This window comes from Apteryx rowi, unplaced genomic scaffold (genome assembly GCF_003343035.1).
Source record: "Apteryx rowi isolate R43461 unplaced genomic scaffold, aptRow1 scaffold_868, whole genome shotgun sequence".
Classification (NCBI taxonomy): domain Eukaryota; kingdom Metazoa; phylum Chordata; class Aves; order Apterygiformes; family Apterygidae; genus Apteryx; species Apteryx rowi.
Genome location: NW_020451169.1, coordinates 252026 through 273869, shown reverse-complemented (window position 1 = coordinate 273869; position 21844 = coordinate 252026). Strand labels below are relative to the sequence as shown.

The 21844-nt window shown below is 39.4% G+C and overlaps 1 protein-coding gene across 1 annotated transcript in view; it reads left to right on the top strand.

Annotated features, from left to right (window-relative positions):
• CPNE4 (copine 4) overlaps nt 1–21844 on the top strand; it is a 109208-nt gene that overhangs the window by 9973 nt on the left and 77391 nt on the right. The window contains exons 2-5 of the mRNA XM_026090644.1: nt 5409–5480; nt 8691–8765; nt 14836–14919; nt 15845–15934. Coding sequence (XP_025946429.1) covers nt 5409–5480; nt 8691–8765; nt 14836–14919; nt 15845–15934 — 321 coding nt within the window. The remainder of the gene's footprint in view (nt 1–5408; nt 5481–8690; nt 8766–14835; nt 14920–15844; nt 15935–21844) is intronic.

Below are 21844 nucleotides of genomic sequence, written 5' to 3'. Positions count from 1 at the left end.
CTAAGGAGGGTATTTGCCCAGTCTTTGGTGCAGTCAAAATCAGAGACCAGTGGTTCATATGTCACAAAAGCCAGGTGTCATAGTGCATGAATTGAAAAGTAGCTGTGGCCTCATGGCCACATGAAGTGGAACATGGAAGTTTCAGTCTTTATTTATGGGAGGTCTGTGTTAGCTGAAATGAATCATAGATCCTTAACTGCCATTGCCAAAAGGGCCTGGCAAATGTCCCTGGCAACACAGAGATCATCTTTTAGCTATAATTTATGGTTTAAAATGGAGTGCAAATTTCTAAGAGATACAGTGATTGCAGGAAAACTTTCAAAAGCCTTTAACAAAAGACTACTGATGTTGTGTCCAGAACTAGATATTATATATGTCTGTTTAATTCAAGCAAAGAAATAAAAATCAACTTTTTTTGATCCCAGACAAAAAGTGGAGTCAGGCCTCCTGCTCAGGGTGACACCTTGTAAAACCTAGTCAATACCATCTAAAGAACTTGGACCAGCTCCAGCTGTCAAATCAAACAGAACTTCTCAGGATGATATATGGGATTTATCTGTTCCTACTGATGTTTAAGTAGTCTAAAAAGCTATATTAGAATCTTTTCATTAGTTTGATTTATAAGCATTGGGAATTCTGTATGATATTGTTGAAAGTTATCCCAGTATTTGGTTAAGAAAGGAGCACATGGAGAAATGTGTTTTTAAGAGGTTCCTGCACAAGCCGGGTCGTCAGAGCTCATCTTACACAGTGCTGATTAGTCATGACTCAGACACAGAAGACAACAAACCTTCATCAGAGTCCTTGTCTCTGAGTGACTGCTGAGGAATACACTGTACACAGCTAGTGTCAATGCCTGGGTGTGTTTTCCCAAAATGTTTTATCAGTTCACACTTTTTAAAAGGCAAAGCACCTTTAATATATTTTAAATTGGAGATAGGATCAAAGGGCAGCGTGTGGATCCCAGTCCAGACCTGTCCAAGACAGTCCTTAGCCTATTTGGCTTGTATTTAATAAGGCAAATTTAGATTGTCTCCAAGGGAATTTCCCCCTCCCATCTTACCAAAGGGGCAATATCCCTTAGCATTGCAGGTCCAGAAATCTAGTTCAGATGACTTTGACTTGCATATTTGATAAATAAGTATCATTTCATGTGCCTAYGCTGTCTGTCTGAAATAGAGCAACAGCTATTCCTATTCCCACCTCTCACGAGTGTATTCAGTATGATACATATTATCGGGCTTGTGGCTGTCTTAGACCAGAACAGTGCAGTAGTCTATCTCTCTCTGTGGCCAGACTGGGCAGAGAGCATCTTAACCTCACTTCTTAAGTATCTCTCTGAGGTTTCTACATCTACTTGCTCCCTCATGGATCATGCTTCTGATATAATGTTCATGAAAAAACATGTTCTGGGAATTTAATGTGGTTACCACGTCTGAACTGAGTTCTACTCTCTGTATTTTAGAAAGAAAAAAGACATTTACTTCCTGTACTTCTTCACATCAGTTTTGCACAAAACACCATTTTCTCTGAAGGTGAAGTTTTCACTTGCAAGTTGTTGAAGTAGGAGTCAAACCAAAGACTCCTGAAAACAACAGACTTGTAGTTAGTTCAAAAGCCATTTTGCAAGTTGAACCATCTTTGTAACTCTAAATGTAGGCAGATGCTTTCTAGGCTGATGAGTTATCGTTGTTTAGGACTCGGTTGTTGGCAGCCAGGACTCAGATGCTTTTTGTGGTGATGTTCAGATACACGATGAATATGATATATAACTGATGGCAACTTCTGAAAAAGTGGCTGCTATAGCTACCGAGAGCTGCTTTTTGTGCAGTGCACAAAAAAAAAGGGCAATTTACTGCTAGAAAAAATTCATTCCTTGTCAATTATCACAATGATAGTCTGCTGATCCTAAATTACGAACTACCGTTTGAGGCAATGATGTTGGCACATTGTTACCAGATGGAAGATTCATTTTACTGGCCACTTAATTAACAAGTGGTAGGCCTTTGCACACAAACACACGTTTATGTCTGGAGAGTGCTCACTGTGTCACAATGATACTGATGGCTTAGAGGACTAGTTTTATTAATGTGATCTAGCAATGGGAACTGTCAGGGAGCAGTGAGGACTGGCTGCTCTGCAAAGGAAAGTGAGCTGGGAACAGAGTGCGATAATAAGGCAAGTGGGAGCAGCAAGCTCACCAACAAGGAGTTGGGATGCAGAGTGGCAGGTCTGGGTAAGGATCAGGGCCAGAAACAGTGGTCAGGATCAGATGCAGTCCACTGCTCACCCAGCAAGCCCACAGTGATGAGGCAGGTCTCAGGACAAGCCAGGAAGCTGAGCTGGCAGGTCTGTGTCAGGGTCAGACTGGGGAAGGGAGGTAGGGTTGGGGCCACTGGTAAARCCTCAGTTTAAAGCTGTTCCCAAGGGAGAGAGGGGCAAGCCCTTGCTTCTGGCTTTCTTCACGACAGTTCTTACCAGCGAAGGAGCTGACCTTGGGCTCTAAACTCTTGAGCTGAGCTGACTCAGCCAGCTAAACTCTTTATCTTAGCCATCTAAACTAAAATTTTTACTTGATTGATGAGAGACTGGAGATATGGGTGACTTAAGTGGTTGAAGTTAATAATCTTTCAAAGATCCTAGGGGAGAAAAGGCTTCTGAATCCTGGTACTACTGATTACCTCTTCTGTGCTCTTATCTGCATCCCTTATGGTCACCGAACAATACTAGTGGTGAAATCCTTAAATTAATATTGAAAAGCAAGTGAGGTGATGGGAGCAGGTTGCTTTTTGGAAGGCAGCCCAAAAGGGATGAGTGTCAAATTCTTCACTTGAGTAATAACTCGCTGCAAAAATGCAGGGTAGGAAGCAACTGGCAAAGACAAATCTGAAATAGTCATAAAATGAATGTTCAATCACCAGTATCATGGCATTCTATAAAAAGTGAAATGCCATTCTGGAGTGTATTAGCAGGACAGCTTGCAAGACATGAGAAGCTCTTCTTGCACAAGAAGAATCTGGAGTATTATGACCAATTTTGAGCATTATATTAAGAGTAGGATATGGGCCAGTAGGTGAGGCCTCAGCAGAGAGCAGTGAGAATTGAGGAGAGCAGTTTGAGGTCTGGAAAATTTGGTCAAAAAGGAAAGAGAGAACAAAGTTGGGTCATGTAGTCTAAAGACAAGTGTGGAAAGATGATATTAGTTTTGAGATAAATGATTGCCTAAAAGAGGATGGGAAAAAGATTGTCTGTCTTAGTTGTGGTAGATTAGACAGAAATAACGGGCTTAAATTGAAGAGAATCAGGTTAGCTGGTAGGAAAATATACCTCCAGTAAGGATAACAAATACCATAATAATTTGCCAGAGGAGGTTGCTTCTGTCTGCCTTTGGAGATCTTTAAGAACTGATTAGAGACACATCTGTCAGGAATGACCCTGCCTTAGGACTGGGGAGCTGGACAAGGGGATTCTAGATCAAGCCCTGTGATCTATGAAAGATGGACGCAGGGAGGAATAACAGGGAGCCTTACCCGAAAGCACTATGGAAGGAACCAAATTTGCATGATCTGTTGAACTTTCCTTAATTTCAGTGGAAATTAAAGACATGCCTCAGTTCTTTCCAGATGTGGACACCAGGTGAGCACCTGAATCGCCTGCTTGGGGGTCTGCATGCCCCACTGGACAGTTGATTCTGCTTGCCAGAAAAACTCTGTCCAGGGGAGGTAGCAGCTCCCACCTGCAGGGATCTGAACACGTTATTGTGCAGAGCTTGTGGTCCTTCACTGGGGAAGCACTCATGGATAGGTTATAAAATACCTGTTAGGTCTGACAGAAATATGTTGACTCTGCATGGGGGAAGGTGGGAAAAATAAATTCTTTAAAGACCTTGCTAGTCCACTGCCATATTCAAGTGAACCGCTGTAGGCCCCTTGCTCAGATGATGCAAAACAGGATCACCTTTGGACTTTTGCCATTGTACTTTATGGTGTCAAATTCCTTCTGTGAGATGATAGGTAGGACAAACATTTCCCCATGCTGATGCAAGGCCAAAATTTACATCATGGCTGTGCTTTCACTCCTATCTCATAGCAGCTTTTTGTGATTGGCCTTGATTTTGCATTGCTCACTTAGGCTGCTCTGATTCTGGCCATTACCTACTGACTTGGCTTATCATTAAAATATGTGTAATGCCCAGAACTCTAAGGAAGTGTTTGGAGCCATTCTTTTCCCTTGATGTTTGCCTCTCTTTTACAATGAATATTTCTGTTTATTTTGCCAAGACATAGTTTTGTCTGTGTTTGTGCATCATTTTATTTGAAGTGTTATGTATTAGCCATCTGAGTGAAGCTGTCCAAGTAATGTTAGATGTAGGAAAGGACTGGTCGTAGTATAAAAGCCACATGCCAGAGTTTGGGGTTTTTCCCTGGGGTAGGAACAATCTTTTGTTCTGTATCTGCACAGCACCTGGCCCAGCATGATCCTGCTCTGATGCTGTGACATTACAAATAATATTAATTGTGATTCGTAAGCTGTGTTTAGAGTTACCGCTACATCTCTCTGCATTTTGGAGTTTTCCAATAAGAAACATTTTAATACAGCATAAACTTTACAAGCATGAGGGATCTAAGATACTGGGACATAAACTGTAGCTTGCTAATTATGAAGTATTCTAAGGTTTTTTCCTATCCTGTATTTTTCTAATATTTTTACTAGTCTGGTTTTAAAGGTTTCAAGACCGTTATGGAAATGTAATGATTATTGTGACAGGAAACAGTATCTTTTGTCATTGTAGCTCTGATAACATTTATTTGAGGTACATTTCTAAATGTCAATGGACAAGTTTATTTGCAGTGTTGTGTTCCAGGTGAGGTGCAGTACCTGCTAAGAAAAGAGACAAATTTAGAACTAAAAGTAAGGGGCAGATTGCTTGCTTCTGTTCTGATTTTAGAGTTGTTGGGTTTTTAAAATAAAATAAATGCTTTCTATTCAAATCAAACTTTGATTTCCTGCAAAAAAAAAAAGCTTTTTTTGGCATCTCTGGTAGATTTGTTGTATATAGCTGTCACCTTGTGGCCTTTTAAGTCCACTTAAAACTTGCTTCTGTCCTGCTATCTCTGTCATGGCAACCGTTGAGTAAAATCTGAGGTGCAGTTTCTGTTTTTCTGTACAACTTGATGAATTTTATTCCTCCCACTCTGCCTTACCCTGCCTGGGTGCTTTGTCCTGCCACTGCATCCTGTCTGCAGGTTCCTGGGGAAACTGGCTACTGACTTACCGTGGTAGGACTCTGATCTTGGATCAAGGCACTACCTTGATACAAAGAAAGGCAACATAAAATTGAAATCACAATAAGCCATGTATTTACTACAGATTCTATTTTTTTCCCATTTGTTTTGATTTTTGTGCAGATTGTTTCTCAGAGGAAACTCTCCAAGTCCTTACTCAAACATGGGAACACAGCAGGGAAATCATCTATAACAGTAAGCCAGTCTTAAATACACTCTTTTTTTCCTTTTCTTTAAAAGCATCTAATGTGACTAATTCTGCATAAAAGCATCCTGCTAAGTTACCAGCACAACTCTTAATTGAGAAATGCATTTAAATTGTTTATTTAAAAGATTCCTTTACTGGTTCTGACAAATACTTATGGTAAAAAAAAATGGCAACAAATAATGTATGTCTTTTTACAAAAGCCGTAACATTTACTAATATTAAGGTACTTTGCTGACAGCAAGAGTGTTGTCCTGCTTGATTACTTTTATTTAAAGCTCTAGGATTCATTTTGACCCACTTTGACATGCTTCTGACTGCATTTAAGATGTTGCATGTGAACAGTTCCACTTATTTTATTCTTCATGAAATTAAATGCAAATCTTTTATGGTTAGTGTTAGAAAGATGAAGACATCTTGTGTTTCAAGGCCTTTGGACTTTTTCCAGTTTCTTAAAAAAATCTCAGAAACCACCCTGCCCCAAAACAGCAACAACAAATTCAGAAGTTCAATGAGATTAGGTATTTTAGCTGGGTTTTCATGCAATTTTGGACTGGGTGCATCCTGAAATCTGCAGATTAAATTATAACATCTCTTTCATCTTTCTCTTTGCTGGGTTCTTGGGAGATCATGCTTGTCTGCACTGAACCTAGCATTCTTGTGACATTTGCAGCTCTGCATTAACACAGTGGCTATAATAAAATACTCTGCTGTGGGACTCTCTGCTGAGTTACCTGATGGGGTTGAGAAGGATTTTTTTCCTTGATATGCAATTAGCCAGATGGATTTCTCTTTGTTTGATTGTTTGTTTTTTTTTTTCCCCTGCCTTCCTCTGAAGCATCAGAGATTGAACATAGCCATGGAAGACACAGCAGACTGTGAGAAACAATACTTTTGGGAGCCCAGGGCATTTTCTTTCTTAGCTGTCTTCCTTGATGCCTGGCTGAGAAGTGATTCACTAAATGCGCAAGGTGAAACGCATTTTTGGTTTGGGTTTAGAAAGAAATTCCCCCTTGTTTGGACTGAGCAGAACCATGAAAGAATTTTGCTCACTAAACAACTGGCATGTTTTGCCTGCAGGGATTATAAGGGCATATTTCAACTCCCCGGTCCCGTTGGCATTCTGGACACCCCTCCTGTTCTGCCAGGGACACTAAGCAGTTTAATCTTGTGAAAGCATGAATGGTTTAGTTCAACTAAAATGATTAGGCTTGCTAGCAGGGTGTTCTGGAAAAAATTAATGATCTGTGATATACAGGAGATGAGAGAAAATGAGGTAATAGTCCCTGCTGGTCTAACACTGGATGATAACCGTAAAACATAGACCATAGTTACCTGTTTTGACTTCTAGCCAGTGGTACTAGAAAGCAGGTAGACTTTACACAAACAAGAGAAAACTGAACTCAAGCAAAAATAACTTTGTGAAAAACTTGCTCTCTCAACAGAATAAATCAAAAAGGATCATTTATCATTGTTTCTGGTCCCAGGTACATACCAGGTGTCTGTCAAATGTTGAATTTGCAAATATCAGTTTCCTAACTTGTTTAGCATACTGAATTATGAATTTTGCATATGATTTTGAAAGTTCGTGTCTCAGAATGGTTTGCTGTAGTTTTATTGTGCCTTTGACTGTGGAATGTCTCATCAATGCCTTTTTATTATGTGGTGGTGGGATAAAAAAACAACCCCTTTCAACCTCTCCAGTTAGAAGTCTGTCAACCTTTATAAGAGAGGGCTCATTATTTTCAGTTAAACATGTTTGTGAAACTTGGTGTGCAAATCTCAGCTCACTGGCAGTGATACACAGCGTGTGATCTTTTAAGCCATCAGACAACATGGAAGCGAAACGTTTTGTCAGACTCTATGGGCCATATTTTCAGCAAGCTCACACTTGCCTAGAATTTGTAAAACACAGGTACATGTCTGTGTGATTGTACTGTAATGCCCAGTGAAGCATTTGTACATGTACATGCACAGTATTTTGTGTGAGGGAATACCAGTTTATTGCCGTGAGCCTAAGCTAGTTTCTGTTAAAAAGGAAAAAAAAGAAAGAAAGAAAAGGCCCTAAAAATCCCCAAAGATACTGTTTATTGAGGCTGTAGGCAGCCTGGATAATTCCTGGGAGCTGTATACTTGGGTAGTAAGTGTATTACACTGCAGTTTACTGATTGCAGCTCTAACCTGAGCAGCCTTGAGCTGAGTTAAAGAATACATTGGGATTTCCCAGTGGCTCCCCAAGGGCCAGAAGTCTGTACGAGGGAAACAGTTTGATCCTGCCTGGGGAACTGATGATACTTCAGAGTAAGTGGTTGTGGGCATGATACAGCTTCTTCTTCTGAGTGATTTAATCTGTGGGGAGAATACTTGCAGTAGGAAATGATTTTATAACTGTCAAATAGAATAAAATGTGGTTTGTTTCAAAGAACATTTTTAAGCCAAATATACCAGCTTTGTTTAATACCTTCTCTCCACTGATGTATTTTAGCGGCCAGTAGGGAGGAGTATTTTGCTGTTCTGTTTTTTTTTTTTTTTTAATCAAAATCATGGAGCACAGTGACTGACATAATTATCAGCATAGCTTGTGCCAACTGAAGGAACCACAGTAAATTATTTCAGCATTACTCTTGTAAGTGAGTCTACAGTAAGGAGTTTTGCCAGTGTATTGTAGTAAAACTGTACCAGGAGAACCCTCCTRCTGTAGATCTGTGTTTCATAGCAACTAATGGCAGGTGATTTCACTTCTTCTCTTTCCATTTAGTGTGCCAAGTGACACAGAAATGGCATAAGAATAGTCTAAGCTTTAGGACCAAATAAAACAACTCCTGTATAGCTTTTTTCTTCCCTTAGTTAGACTATGGTTAGACTATGTCAAATTCTCTAGTGTCCAATCTGAGGAAAAGTACATTGTCGGGAGAAAGGGCTCAATGGTGGATGTTGATGTCTGTCCATTGACAACTGATTGCCAGGGTATAATCATGTGATCCAAAGTAATTCAGATTTGGAGCCTTAACAAGTTGCCACCCATCAGCTGAGCAACAGATTAACTGAACGCTATTAGCCCTTCCTCATTGCAAGGAGAAGCCTATTACCTTGTATCACACTTCAGTTTCCTAATGGGGTCTGCAGTCTTCACAGTGTTAAATGCCATCTTTCTCCCCTTTTGTTATACCATGCAAAACTCAATGTAGGTTTCCATTTAGGTGATTGCTGAGGAATTATCTGGCAATGATGACTACATCGAACTTTCATTCAGTGCACGGAAATTGGATGACAAGGTAAGCTGCTTGATATTAACCTTATTGAAAGAATGCCTGCAAATACAATTGGATGAGATTTTCCCCCCACAGATTTTTTTTGCCCAGTATTATTAAACACATCAGAGATTTCAGATCAATGTTCACAATGAGGCTTTCCTCAAGTTATGAAGTAATTAAAATAAACTCAATGGAATCTAATTAAAGCCAAAACAATTTAATTATGCTATAACCAAGACAATTTAATTATTTAAAATGCCACAGATCAGAAGTGCTTAGATAAATGAGCTTTCTATAAGTAATCAGAGATGTTTATAGTTGAAGTAGGCATTTTAGAATAAAGCTGGAAAACTTCATAGCATCTTAGTCAAGATACACTTTTCATTCAACAAAATGTACCTTGAATATGAGAAAAAGACTACTGTATATTTGTTAAATCCTTTTTCTGTTTTTAATAAAAAGTCCCTGCACTGTTCAAGCACTACCCTTCATTCTAAGAAATGTATCTTTCTGAAGATATTATCCGTTGTTATTTAGCAATATTCATATAATAAGTACCTCTATCAACTTTCTGCCCAAGAAATCCAGATGACTTTGCATGTCAAAGACACACCCTCTGTTATTTTAACATTACAGAAGGCACATAAGTATTTGAGGTAATCTGGGCAATACCTTTGTAATTAATTGGAGTCATAAGGCCATGACCTTCTTCTAGATAATAGGGCTTTACATGTAATTGAAAATCAGATTATTACAATTGCACTGAATCACAGTATCTACCATTAGTATATAGTCCTTTCCTGTATGTGAAGCTGATTCTAATTCTACAGAGATGGTAACACTGTACAAAAGTTTGTGTCAAGAACATTCTGATGCACCAAGCACCTGCATGTAAAAAATTGACATGTGGTAGCTTAATCAAATCCATCAGAGTACTTTTGGATACATACATCAGGTTTTCAAAATCAGGCCATAGCTGATGAATAGCATTTTCAGTTGAAACTGCCAGGAAGACTCAGGCAAGCAGAAAGTGATTACTAGTACTGGAATGTATTTAGAATGTACAGATAAATAACGCTGCTGTGCTCAGGATCATTAACGGTCATAAATGATCGGGACCTCAATTTGTTTCTTATCTGAAAGATGAAGTACCCCTTCCTTCAGAGATGCTGGATTCTTAGTGATTCCAAATCACATAATTTCTTTAGATGTTAAAAAGTAGATTTAGCAAGCTCTCCTTAGGCAGGCATTTTTAGACCTGGATTTCCAAAGCTGCACATGAGTGTTTTCCTGATCCACATGCTGTCACATCTAGAAAAAGGAAAGGAAATGTGCAACATAATAAGACTTCACTGGGACCTTTCTTTGCCACAAATATAAATGCAGTCTGGTGTAAATACCATTACTTGCTTATAGCTCTTGTTGATATTAATTAAAAGGATGCTTCCAGTGTATGCTTCTGCACTAGAACAGGGTTGTCTGGGCAATAGCTTTAGAGAGGTGTTGGAACACATTTCTTTATGGAGTTGAAACACATTTATTTATGGGGATAAATTAAGGAGTATAATTATGAAACATGAGAAGAGCATTGTGACTCTTGCCATTTTAACATTTAGTCTGAATTGTAGTCTCTGCATTTCCTGGATAGGGCTGTGTGCAAGCCGGGCAGTGACTCACCATGTGTTATCTGAGTCAAAAATCATAACTTCAGCTGACAAAAATCACTAAAAGTCTATTACAGTTGAAAGAGGTCTGTCAATTTGTTCCATCTAGAGACATAGCTCTAAACCTGGCTGAAGCTTCACTTACTTCATTTATAAGAAGAAGCTTATGGGTTTTTGTATGACTTATAATGAACTTTGACATCAATGGGCTCAAGGAACTATTAATAATTATTAAGGCTTGAAATCACTTGAATTGCATAGTTCAGCCATTGGTAAAAAAGGATGAGTGCTCTGATGTCACAGAAAGGTCAAAAAAACCCATCAGAGAACTAAGAAGAGCCAATCTTCTGAAATCCTAAGCACAGTTTTGCATGTGTTTCTACTTTTTCTCAGAGTGGCGAAGAGCTGGGTAGAGAGAAGGTCACATCAGAGAAGCAGAGTGAGATCTATGGCTGGCCTGGGTGTCTCCTGAAGGAAGGAGGAAGCCTGTGGGAGCAATCACTCAGGCTCAGCAACGCAGGGTCACCTTTGTAATCACAAGGGTTCCTGGCTAGCAGCAGGGTTGCACTGGGGGTGGCAGAAAACAAGTCAAATCCTAATCCCTCATAACTGTTGGATAAAGGGAGTGGATGTGCCTTAAGGAGAAAAGAGAAGTGTTTTTTTTTTCCATCCATACCGTCAGTGGTGTCTTGAAAGGACAAGAATTTTTTTTCTCCATCCCTCAAAGGAAAATTCTTTGAAAGGAGATCCTGGATTATGGTCCTTGAACAGATGACCTTCCCTCTGCCCTGAATATGGTGCCTGTGCTCCAGATAGGGGTATGCTTTTAAATATAGCCTATTGTCAGTAGTTACTATTGCCCAGCTCTGGGTTGCTCCCTGACCTCCCGGGACTGAGGACTTGGGTGTTCCCCAGTCAGTGTGCAAGTAGCTTTGAAGAACAGAGAGAAGATGCTATGAAGAACAGAACTGTCCATTAATAATGTAGTGGTTCTAACTAGGTCATTCCCTTAAAAAATACTATTTTTTAGATACTCTTTATTAAAAGAAATACTCTCAGTGAAGAAAAAATGTAAACACCACATTTTTGGCAGATTAAACAAAATTTGTTACTATAATTTAACAGGCAGTGTAGGTTTGTTTGTTTCTTTATTACCCCCCCATAAAAATGCAAGAGTTCTAGAGAAGCCATAAAACAAGAAAAGCCTACTTGATTTTTTCTGCAGGAGTGAATGAAACATTAAATACAAAATTACAGAAAAGTCACAGGTATGAAAGTTTCCTTTACTTAACTGACTTTGCAGAGATAAAGGTTATATTTTTATTGCAGTGCTTCATTGGAAGGTGTAACCACATTTTCATGTTTTATTGAAGCCTAGTCAGCTCAGATGGCACACCTTTGTTTCAAGAGATCCACTGAGAACGCTTCATAGTGGAAAAATAACTTTTGGAAAGGTTGTATCACATTAATAGCTATGTCACAATTACCTTAACAAGCAGCTACATTTTTATCATAGCTGTAATAAATTTTGAGCACTGAGGCAGGCAAATGGCTTTCTTGTTCTGGGAAAGATACTTATCACGGCTTGAGGAAGATTCTCCAGCAAATGTCTGCAAAATATAAGCTATTACCACTTTGTTTTATATTTTCCTGTACCAAAGTACTAAAAAAATCCTTGAACATTGCACTTTGCTACTGGAGAATTTTCAAAATTGATTAGTGATTTTTGGCTGCTTCAGACCCTTTCTGAGAGACCTTTGATTTGACCCCCAAACTGATTTTTATAAAGTGTCGTGCTCTGAAAATGAAGGTACTAAAAGAGATGTCTAGCTGAGTGTTCAGAAACTGAGGTGTTTAATTTTTTAAAGTTTAACTGTATACTTGTGTTAATACTGTGTAACTGCTGCACATACTGAAAGAACAATGTGTGTTATACCACTGGTAAATGCATTACATTAATCATTTAAACATTATTAAAATATCAAAACATTAAACGTTTATTGCTGCTATTCTTCTTTCAGAAGATGTTCTTATGAAACAAAACAAAGCTGTTAGATTCAGAATAACGACGAAAAAGCTTTGAAAACATTAATAACTATGAAATAAAATGTTTCTTCAGCATATCAGTTTTGAGTTGTTATGAAGCATCTTTAATATTGAAGGATTTTTGGTTTGTATATCTGGAAAGTAGAGGGTTTTTTGCACTGAAGGGGATGCTATAAGCCAGTATCCAGAGTTAAAACCTTTCCCTTTAGGTGGTATTGCTTTAGTTATTAAATCCACATATTAAAAATTACTTCACTTGTGCTGATGTTTGTTGTTTCTGTTTTCATGATATTCAGCTGGGAATGAGACTATAACAGAGTGCAAACCGCTATAGCTTATTTTGAGTCTTCTTTTCCAAAATCTTGGTTTCCTTTTTGAATTTTAAGCACTGCAGAGGAAATTCATTGCATGTATCAGTCTTAGGTGTTTTCTTTTGGATAACTTTCTTTATCATTTGAGTTTGATAAAGAATCTGTTAATGTTAAACTTTTACCATACTTTAAACAATGAATTTGTGAGTATGAAGAGGCAGCTCAATCTTTTCTAACCCTATGCACTCTGGAGTTTGGTATCACTGATTGAACTAGCTCCCCCACTCTCTGCTTGACCTCTCTGCTATGTGGGAATCTAGCAGAATTTGGTAACCAAAGCCCCCTACATACTCGCGGTTTGAGGAGCTGAATGGAGTCCAGATACTAAATCTGCATAAAGGCATTGAGGCAGTCTCCTGAGTTACAGACCTTATTGGGTTTTGTGCTGATTCTTCACACTCTTCCATTAAACATGTTATAACCCTGTAGTTGGAACAAATGGGCAAACATTCAGCTTTGTTGTTTAATGTTCGAGGTCCATGTGATTTAACACACATGCTTTGCACCCATTTCTAAACATACCATTGCATTTTCTGTAGCAGAAAAAGAAATGGATCATTTACAAAACAGCACTCTGAGCACAGCAATATTGATAAGTCTCGTTCTTAGGGGTTGGAGAAGACCATAGGTTGCTTGAGTCTTGCCCAAGGCTTCTTGGTCCCCTAGAGACTCACTGCCTTCCACAGACATTCAAATTCATATGTCTCTTTTCAAAGCCCTGATTTCTTTGATTGCTACTTGCAGTAGTGGAATAGTGTCAATGCCCTGATGACAAATTTGACCAAACTGATGTGCCTAGACATTGACTAACAGATTATCTAAAGTTGTTTCCATCCCAAAAGCAATCCAGCTAATCAAGAATAAGTATGATGGGCATTTTGTGGGGATAAAATAGTAGAACTATTCATAATACAATCATTTTTACAGTGACACTTGTATAGAAACATTAGGAGAGCAAACAGAATTCCTCGTTTCCCCAGACTGTCTGTGGTTTGGGCTATGGCCTACAAGGAATAATAATATTCACACATGTAAAGTTAGTCATGTGGCTTTTTTGAAGAAAAAGAAAAAGAAAGGAGTCCAAATTGGTTGCAGAAAATCAACTGGCTCCTTGAGTCCTGCTCTTGCTGCACTGTGCAGTTAGAAATTTGAATTAGCCAGCTTCCCCCTTCCAGCTGTGGAGGGCTAAAACCCAGCAACCYTTCCTTCCCCCAGCCAGTGTGCGCCCAGAGGAGCTAGAATGTTGTTGAAACAAAAGAGTCTGYAGCCAGACTGCAGCTGTACTGTAGAAAGCAGCTTAATTTAGAGTTGTATAAGAATGCTCAGAGTTGTCAAGTGGATGCAAAACTGGGGAGACTTGTATTGTGGTGAAATAAGTATCTGAACCTAAATGCCTGGCATAGATTTGCTTGTACTTAGAGATATCAAGTAATTTTTCTTCATTCTCCTGCTCTGTTTGTCTTCTCAATGTGGGCCACATTTTTACATCCTAGAGAGGACTCACCTCCCTAATCTTCTGTAACCCGTTTTGCCAGTACTTATGTTAACTGATAGCAGCACAATATCTTGGCCAATTAACTTCTGTTTGAGAGGCTGGACGGATAGCATGAAATTCAGCTCCACTGTAGAATACACTTCAAAGGGCCTAGCATGATAAAACTGATGTCAAAAGACCAAACAGGCATGGAGGACAGAAAGAAATCAGCTAGGTGGATGAAGGAGCTAAAATGCAGGAATCTAGACTGGGTGTGAGAAGGGAAAAGAAAGTAAAACATCATTTTACAGTTCTGCCTGCCATGATTGAATAGCGAAACTGAGAACAACAGCAGCACAGTGGAAGTCCTTGTGGAACAAGGATAAGGATGAAATATTGTTGAGGGAACACCAAGAGGTCTCTCTGAAACCACACTTGTCTCTCCTTTTTCATTAGTAGTCAGGGAAGCACAGATTCAGTGTGCCTGAAAAGCTCAAAGACGTATTAAGAGTAACTTGTTCTATATTGTATTTTAGGATTTTTTCAGCAAATCTGATCCTTTTCTGGAGATTTTCCGGATGAATGATGATGCAACCCAACAGCTTGTTCACAGGACTGAGGTAAGGAATCATGCTGGATTTGCTTTCCAAGGATACACGGGTGGGCTGTCATGAGGAACAGTTTTGCTTTCCTTGTCACAACAGGCATTGCAAGCACCCACATTAAACAACACTTTTATGTCTTGTGTAATTATTGACTAATGGACATCAGGTCTTGACTTATGCAAGAGTGAGGGAGAGTGATATTGAAGCCAAAGTTTAATTAAACTGACAGAAAATTCTTCARTTTGAAAGAGAGTATTTATATATATTATATTTAGCCCAAACCATGTTGCAGACGGTATCGTATTTTCCCATTAATACTGTATTGTATCTGCTGTGCCTCCTCCCAGGTTGCTGGTGATCAAAAGTTTGTAGTCTGGGTGCATTTCATTTGTTTCCTATGTCGCAATTTCATTACTGCCTCCATGGCAATGACTGGCACTATCTTAAAAAGCAGCATTTAGAAGTATAGGATGGAGCTGCAGCAAGTATACAGGGATATGTTTCTGTCTGATATAGATCCCATAAAGTCTTCCTGCCAAGTAAGACCTCAACCCTAAACTGATGCACATTCCCATTGCCYAATCCATCTGCATCCTTTCTGTATTTTCCAGTTCAGGGGAGTATCCCACAGCCTTCCCTTCGTGAGTTAGTCCCCCACTGAGGTGTGACAGTGCTGGGAAAATCACTGTAGTGTGACCTGTGCACAGATCCATTCCCCCACCTGTCCTTCTTTCTGGGGCTTTCTAAAGCAGATGTGCTGGAAACTGCAGGCTGCTCCAGGGCAGATACCCCATGCATGTCATTCTGCAAACCTCCAGCTGAGCTCTACGTTTTTCTCTTTCGAGGGAATGTACTGTATTGAAAACCATGGCTTTTCTTGAACACTCTGTTTAGAAATGTGCTAATGTTAAGGCTTTCCTTCATTTCTTTTCACTCCTAGGTTGTGATGAATAACTTAAATCCAGCCTGGAAGACCTTTAAAGTGTCTGTAAATTCTCTGTGCAGTGGTGACCAGGACCGCAGACTGAAGGTCAGAAGCTGTTCATACTGTCTGAGCAGTTTTACTTGCAGAAAACAAAACTTTGTCTCTGTTTCTGAATTAAAGATTGCTACTCTGCACTGCTGTCGTCTTTGACAGAAATGATGATCATACAGCAGTTTTATGATTACCACAATCAAACTGTGATGCACAGAAGTGGGTAAGCCACTGTAATGAGTAATTATGCTCTATGCTTCTTTCAGTAACCTGAAAAAATGATGGGGCTGTTTGTTCCAATCATTTGGATAATTTAAACCCAGTATCATTCAACTAGTGAAAGAGTATTCAAGGGAAGTAGCAACCTTGACACCATTCTAGCTTACTGCTTCCTTGCTTTTATGTCTGGACACCCTCTGTAAGAAAGTACTGAATTATGAGATCTGTTATCATATACGAAGAATGGGCTGGCCGCAGAGAGACATGTGCCATAGTAATGACACTGTTATTAGTCAGCAGAAAGACTGATGGTTGGGCGCTTGTAGAAAAATCTGTCTTTCTGTGGCTAATTTAGGTTAAATCAAGGCAGAACCCAATTTTTCAGATCTTCTAATCAGGTTTAAGTTTAAAACTAAATTAAAGAATGTTAAAGAGCACTGTCCCCAACCTCTCTTCAGCCTTTCAGACCTGGACCCAAAAATTTGTCGTTTTTTTTTTCTCTGATCTTACCGAATTGTCTAATAAAAAATTTTCCTTCCCCCTGCAAACCTTTCTTCTTGCATCATTATAGCTGCATAATGTTCTGTATTGTTATTTTTCACTCATTACATACTGCAGGAGGTGGTCTGCAAGTAGAGAAAATAAAATACCACGTTTTTGTCTGGAACACATTACAATTCATGCCACAAATGGGTGGAAAAGGATAAGGAGTTATGAACGCTGGTTGTGTTGACTATAATTCATTGGCTTCACGAAATCAGCACTGTTACCAAACAGCAGTGATGCAGACACAGTGTTTGTGTATATGCCTTTGTATGGTATAATAGATACACCAGGAAGGCAGAGATGTGAGTGGTAGCTGTATGTATTTTTTTGTGTCCCCTGTTGCATTTCTGGGCAGACATTAAATGATGGTGAGATGAGTCCAAGGTGAACAGAAGCACCAAGAGAGTGAGGAAAGCTGAGAATGAGAGAAGGTAGCAAGGAAAAGTAAAGGTAGAAGTAGATGGAGCACAGGATGGTTAGGAGGCCAGAAAAGGTATGTGTGATAGATGCATCTGAGAGATTGGAAGGAAGCTGAGCACCTCAAGTGATTCGGGGAAGCAGTTGTAAAAGATCTTTCCATCTGTCCCTTAGTTGGTAAATGGTCCGACCAGCTGTGTTTGGCATGTCCAAAGAGATTGATACAGAGTCATAGCAGATGAAATAGAGAATGAGCTGTAGGCAAAGAATTGTCTCCATTTTATACTGCAAACAAAATTAACAGTATTGGCTAAAGAGGACTTCTAGTGCAAATGAAGAAATGTGGAGGAGTTACCTACTGTAGCATGTAAAGGATGACAGTAATGTGAAGTGTCAGGATAATGACTGTTATCCTGCAAGGCTGCAATTTTATAAATTTCCTGGGTAGATTAAATATCAATGAGTTAGTTGCCTAAAACACCGAAGACAAGCAAATCAGCCTGTGTTGTATAAGCAATGTAAATCTTCCGGAGAGGAGGGGGAAAAAAAGCATCTATCCAGAGGTAGTAAAATGACAGACTCAAAGGACAGTCAAGGACAATGAGCAATACTGTGTTTGGTGCCTCTGAAGATTGGGCTCCTGCTTTATGACAAAGTGGCAGCTCTGGAGAAAGTGTGGAGGGTGCTTGTTTGGGTATTGAGCTCACATCATAGCTCAGGCAGAGCTTTTGCTTTTGAATGGGGTGGACTGTGAAAGGCTTGGAAAGGGAGGGCAAGCAGTTCTTGTTTGATGTAGTTTGAAGGGTGAGCCACTGTTTGGACATTTAGAGAGAGTTGACGTGGTTAAAGCAGCAGGTGGGAATATTGAATCTACTGCAACATTCTGCAAGAATGAAAGGTGGGCAAAAGCTGAAGGTGTCAATGCTTAAGAACATGGTATACTCAAAATGCGAGATGCTGAGAGACTGAAGAAAAGATGTAATGTGACAGACATTTTATCAGTCTTATGTAGCAAAACACTCTGAGGGTGTGCCTTATGCAAGCAGATGCAGAAAGTTGCACCTTGCCTTTCCCTGGGCACAAGGTCCCAGGTCACCTAGTCCAGCTTGGATCCCATGGCCACTTAGAGCATCAGCACTCAGTTGTGCCTGCGCTTATAGGATCTAATTCTTGAATTGGCTTAAATTGAAATGGGTAGTGTGGTCTCATAGTAATGTGACCATACAGCTTTGGGACTAGAGATGGTCATACTTGCTGCTGCTCAAATGACAAGCCAAATTAACATGGAGCTGCCTTCACCACATTGTGTATGTGTGGCCTTTTAAATCACTTAGGCTTTTAGGAAGAAATGCAAATGAAATGTGATGCCTAGAACATCAGGGCAAGTGGCAAGTCCATGAGGGCAGAGGATGGTGGTTCTGGAGAGGGCAACATGCTTTAACTTCTTTGAGATTGAGGTGAGAAGGTGTCAGAAAAACGTGCTGAGGTTTGGGCAGAAAATGGATTTGGGAATAACGGAGGGAGGTCTTTGAGTTATGAGCAGAGACAGTAGTTGAATTTGTGTTTGCAGATGATATTGCCAAAAGATAAGGTGAAGAGGGAGAAGGGAAGAGGAACAAGAGTAGTCCATTGGGACTACCTGTAGAGGGGATGAGGGAAAACAGAGTGAAGGAATGAATGAAGGGGAAAGAAGAGAATCAGGAAAAAATGGACTTTATGAACTTATTAACAATTTTCAAAACAGTCTGGTTCTGAAGAATTTTTTTCCTTTTTTTGGAGAGTATGTGTTTTCATTTGGGTATGCAAGTGTTTGCAGGCCCTGATTTAGGTATCTGAGTATTTGCCCAAGACTGCAGTTTAGATGTTCACAGAAAAGCTCTTAGTAGTGGGGTGTGCACCAGATCACCCATGAGTGCAGAAATATTTTAAAATTAATTGTAGTTGTAAAATAAGAATGAAGCTTGAAGCTTCTTTAAAATTCAGTCCCCTTACCCCTTTTGGTGGGTTTAAGATGAGGCTGCTGTTATAGAGCAGCCCCCCAAATCAGTTGTGTTTAACAGGTAGCATGTAGTACTTTTCAGATGACAATTCTGTTTGCTTTCTGTGTGGCCTACAATTTAGGAATTTGATGGCAGCAAGGAGAGAAGAATGGAAATTATAGGATTTAGAGAGGTGAAGGGTTTAGCACTGTATGAATGTTTGTGCTTTGATTTACATTGACTAAGCATTCTATTCTTCAGACTACTGTATTTTTGAAAATCTGACTTTAAATGCTTTGTTTCACTTCATAAAGTATACAGCAATATGTTACTGCTAAGCGTTGGAAGAATTCCCTGAGCAGTATTTAATGTGGAGACTTCTAGTGTACTCCAACTGCCTTGCTGAGCACCAGCTTCTTGCCAGGATTGTCTGATCACTGCACAGTAATTGCCTAAGGCTGGATAGTTTTGTGCCTGTACCAACTGTTTCTTTTTGACATACTCTGGAAGGCATAATCTAAGTTAAGGTTTTAAGAGGTAGCAGAGATGCTTGGAGGGAAAATGTCAGTTTGTGTAAATTCTGCAAATGGAGGGAGACCTTCTTAACAGTGGACACATTGCACGAATCACTTCCCTTGGCTCCCTCATGCTCCACATGTGCACCTCTGCAGGCTGTTTGGAGCTCTGAAGTCTTGGCCTTTCCTCTCTGCCGTTGAAATTACGTATGTGCTGAGCTTAGTGGTTTGATTTATGTTATGAGGAATGGGGATTAACATTACAAAAATACACTAAAACAATACAGCTTAACTTACAGAAGTTTGCCCTTTTTAAGTCTTGCACCCAAAGCAGCCTTTGTGCTGTCTGGGCATTTGAAACTTTCCAGTTAAAAATGTCTGTTTAAAAAGATAAGATGTGCAAGGTCACTAAAATCAAAGCAACCAGTAATTAGGGTCTCCCTTAAAAAGTCTTTTGCCAGCATCCTTTACAAAGTCTGTTAATTTGAATTCCTTGCGGGCTTTTTAAAAAAATCTAATTTTGCTTTATGTAGCTGTGGTGCAGAGAGCAGTTWTTTTTTTTTTCCTCTCAGGATGCCTTGTAAAACTTTACTGCAATTATTTCTGCTCTAGGTTTTATTATGAAAATGATATGTTGAATTTATGAACCTACTGAGCATTTCTTCCCTGACATTGAAACCACCTGAGAAGACTTCAGTGCCAGTCATCACTTCTTTTAATGCTAACAGTACYGACAGTTTGTGTATGTTGAAGTGAACAAAATACCTCTTTGATCCAAAAGTACTGCATTGCCTTTCTAATATGTAAATACTAGCTTCAGTTCACATCGGTTATTACTGACAAAACTGAATGAGGGCTATAATCTACTGTCCATCTATTCTAATAATTGTAGGTTCTTCTTGTTTTAGGGGAATTGTGATAATGTACGTGGAAAAATAGTCTCTTTATGTTTAGGTATTATTTATTGTAATACTCAATGAATAAACATATAACAAAGTGCTGTAGAGGTGCAGACTGCATGGTGCACATGGCATAGAGTAAGAATATCTTCTGCTGAGACTGTATGGAGAACCTCATGGAAAGAAATTCTGCTCTGAAGGAAAAAAAAGGGGGGAAAAACTGGAAGAAAAAGATAGCTACAGGTGAAGTAGTAGAAGCAGCTGCCAGGAAAGGGAAGCACCTGTCATGTCTATTTAGAATATCCTTTCCATCCCTCACCAGTACAGGGGAAATTTTCAAAAGAAGAATGTGCACACTAGACACTTTCCTGCCTTTCAAAAATCTTTCCTGTATGTTGGAACTGCATCATTGTTGTCAGTTTGTTTATTGCTTCATCCCTGCATAGAACAGATTACAGAATATGGTCCGGATCCTCCTGACATTTATGCATGTATATACAGTTATGGGGGGGACTGGCACCACTGAGCACTACTTACATCAGGAGGTCCTAAGGCCTCCATGTGTATGAATGGTTCTTTGCAACATGAAGCCCTGAGACATTATTGTATAGAAAAGATAGGCTGCCTTTGGGTAACCATGGGAAGGTTGCCTTTTATTGTACACTTCTAGTGAGTTTAAGGGCTGGTTCTGCCATTCCTCCCCATTCTTTCTTATGTCCTGTTGACTTCCTTGGCTCTGGCTGTTGGATTCGCTGGAGTAGCTACTACTCTTTGCACATGGATTGTATGTTTGGTTTTCTAGTGAGGGGTCTATCTGCATCTGTTTGTAGGCCCCAGTATATTGAGATGCATTACAGGGTCATCAAGATTATTGTGATTTTAAATTCCTTTTAATACTAAGACCTTTATAAATAGCAATACCCTGGCCTTTTCAATATGACTTTTCATAAGCAATATTTTTATGGTAGATCATTGTTCACAAGGTCTTCTTGAGAGATCTGTACTTTGCTTAAATTAATAAACTACAGAGTGTCTTTTCTGCCTTGTTGATGTTGTTGTATAATGTGATCCTTGCTTACAATATTAATAGAAGAAGCTCCACAGCCTGCCTTTCCTTAGCAAGAAAGATTGTGATGTTATGCTGGATGGAAATAGGCAATCACTTTAATTTTAATCTTTTTCCTAGGGTCTGATCTTAGGTTATGTCATGGTATTTTGAAAGGGAGGCCTTTCTCTAATAGCTGTAACCGTGTTTCTTTCCAATTTCATTAGTGTTATACCTTTCACACAAAACGACAAGAATTTCTTTGGATCATTGGGGAAAAAGGTTTGTTAAAGGGCTGTAAGGATATTGGCTGCTCCATTCTGAATTAAGAAAAAGCAAGTAGC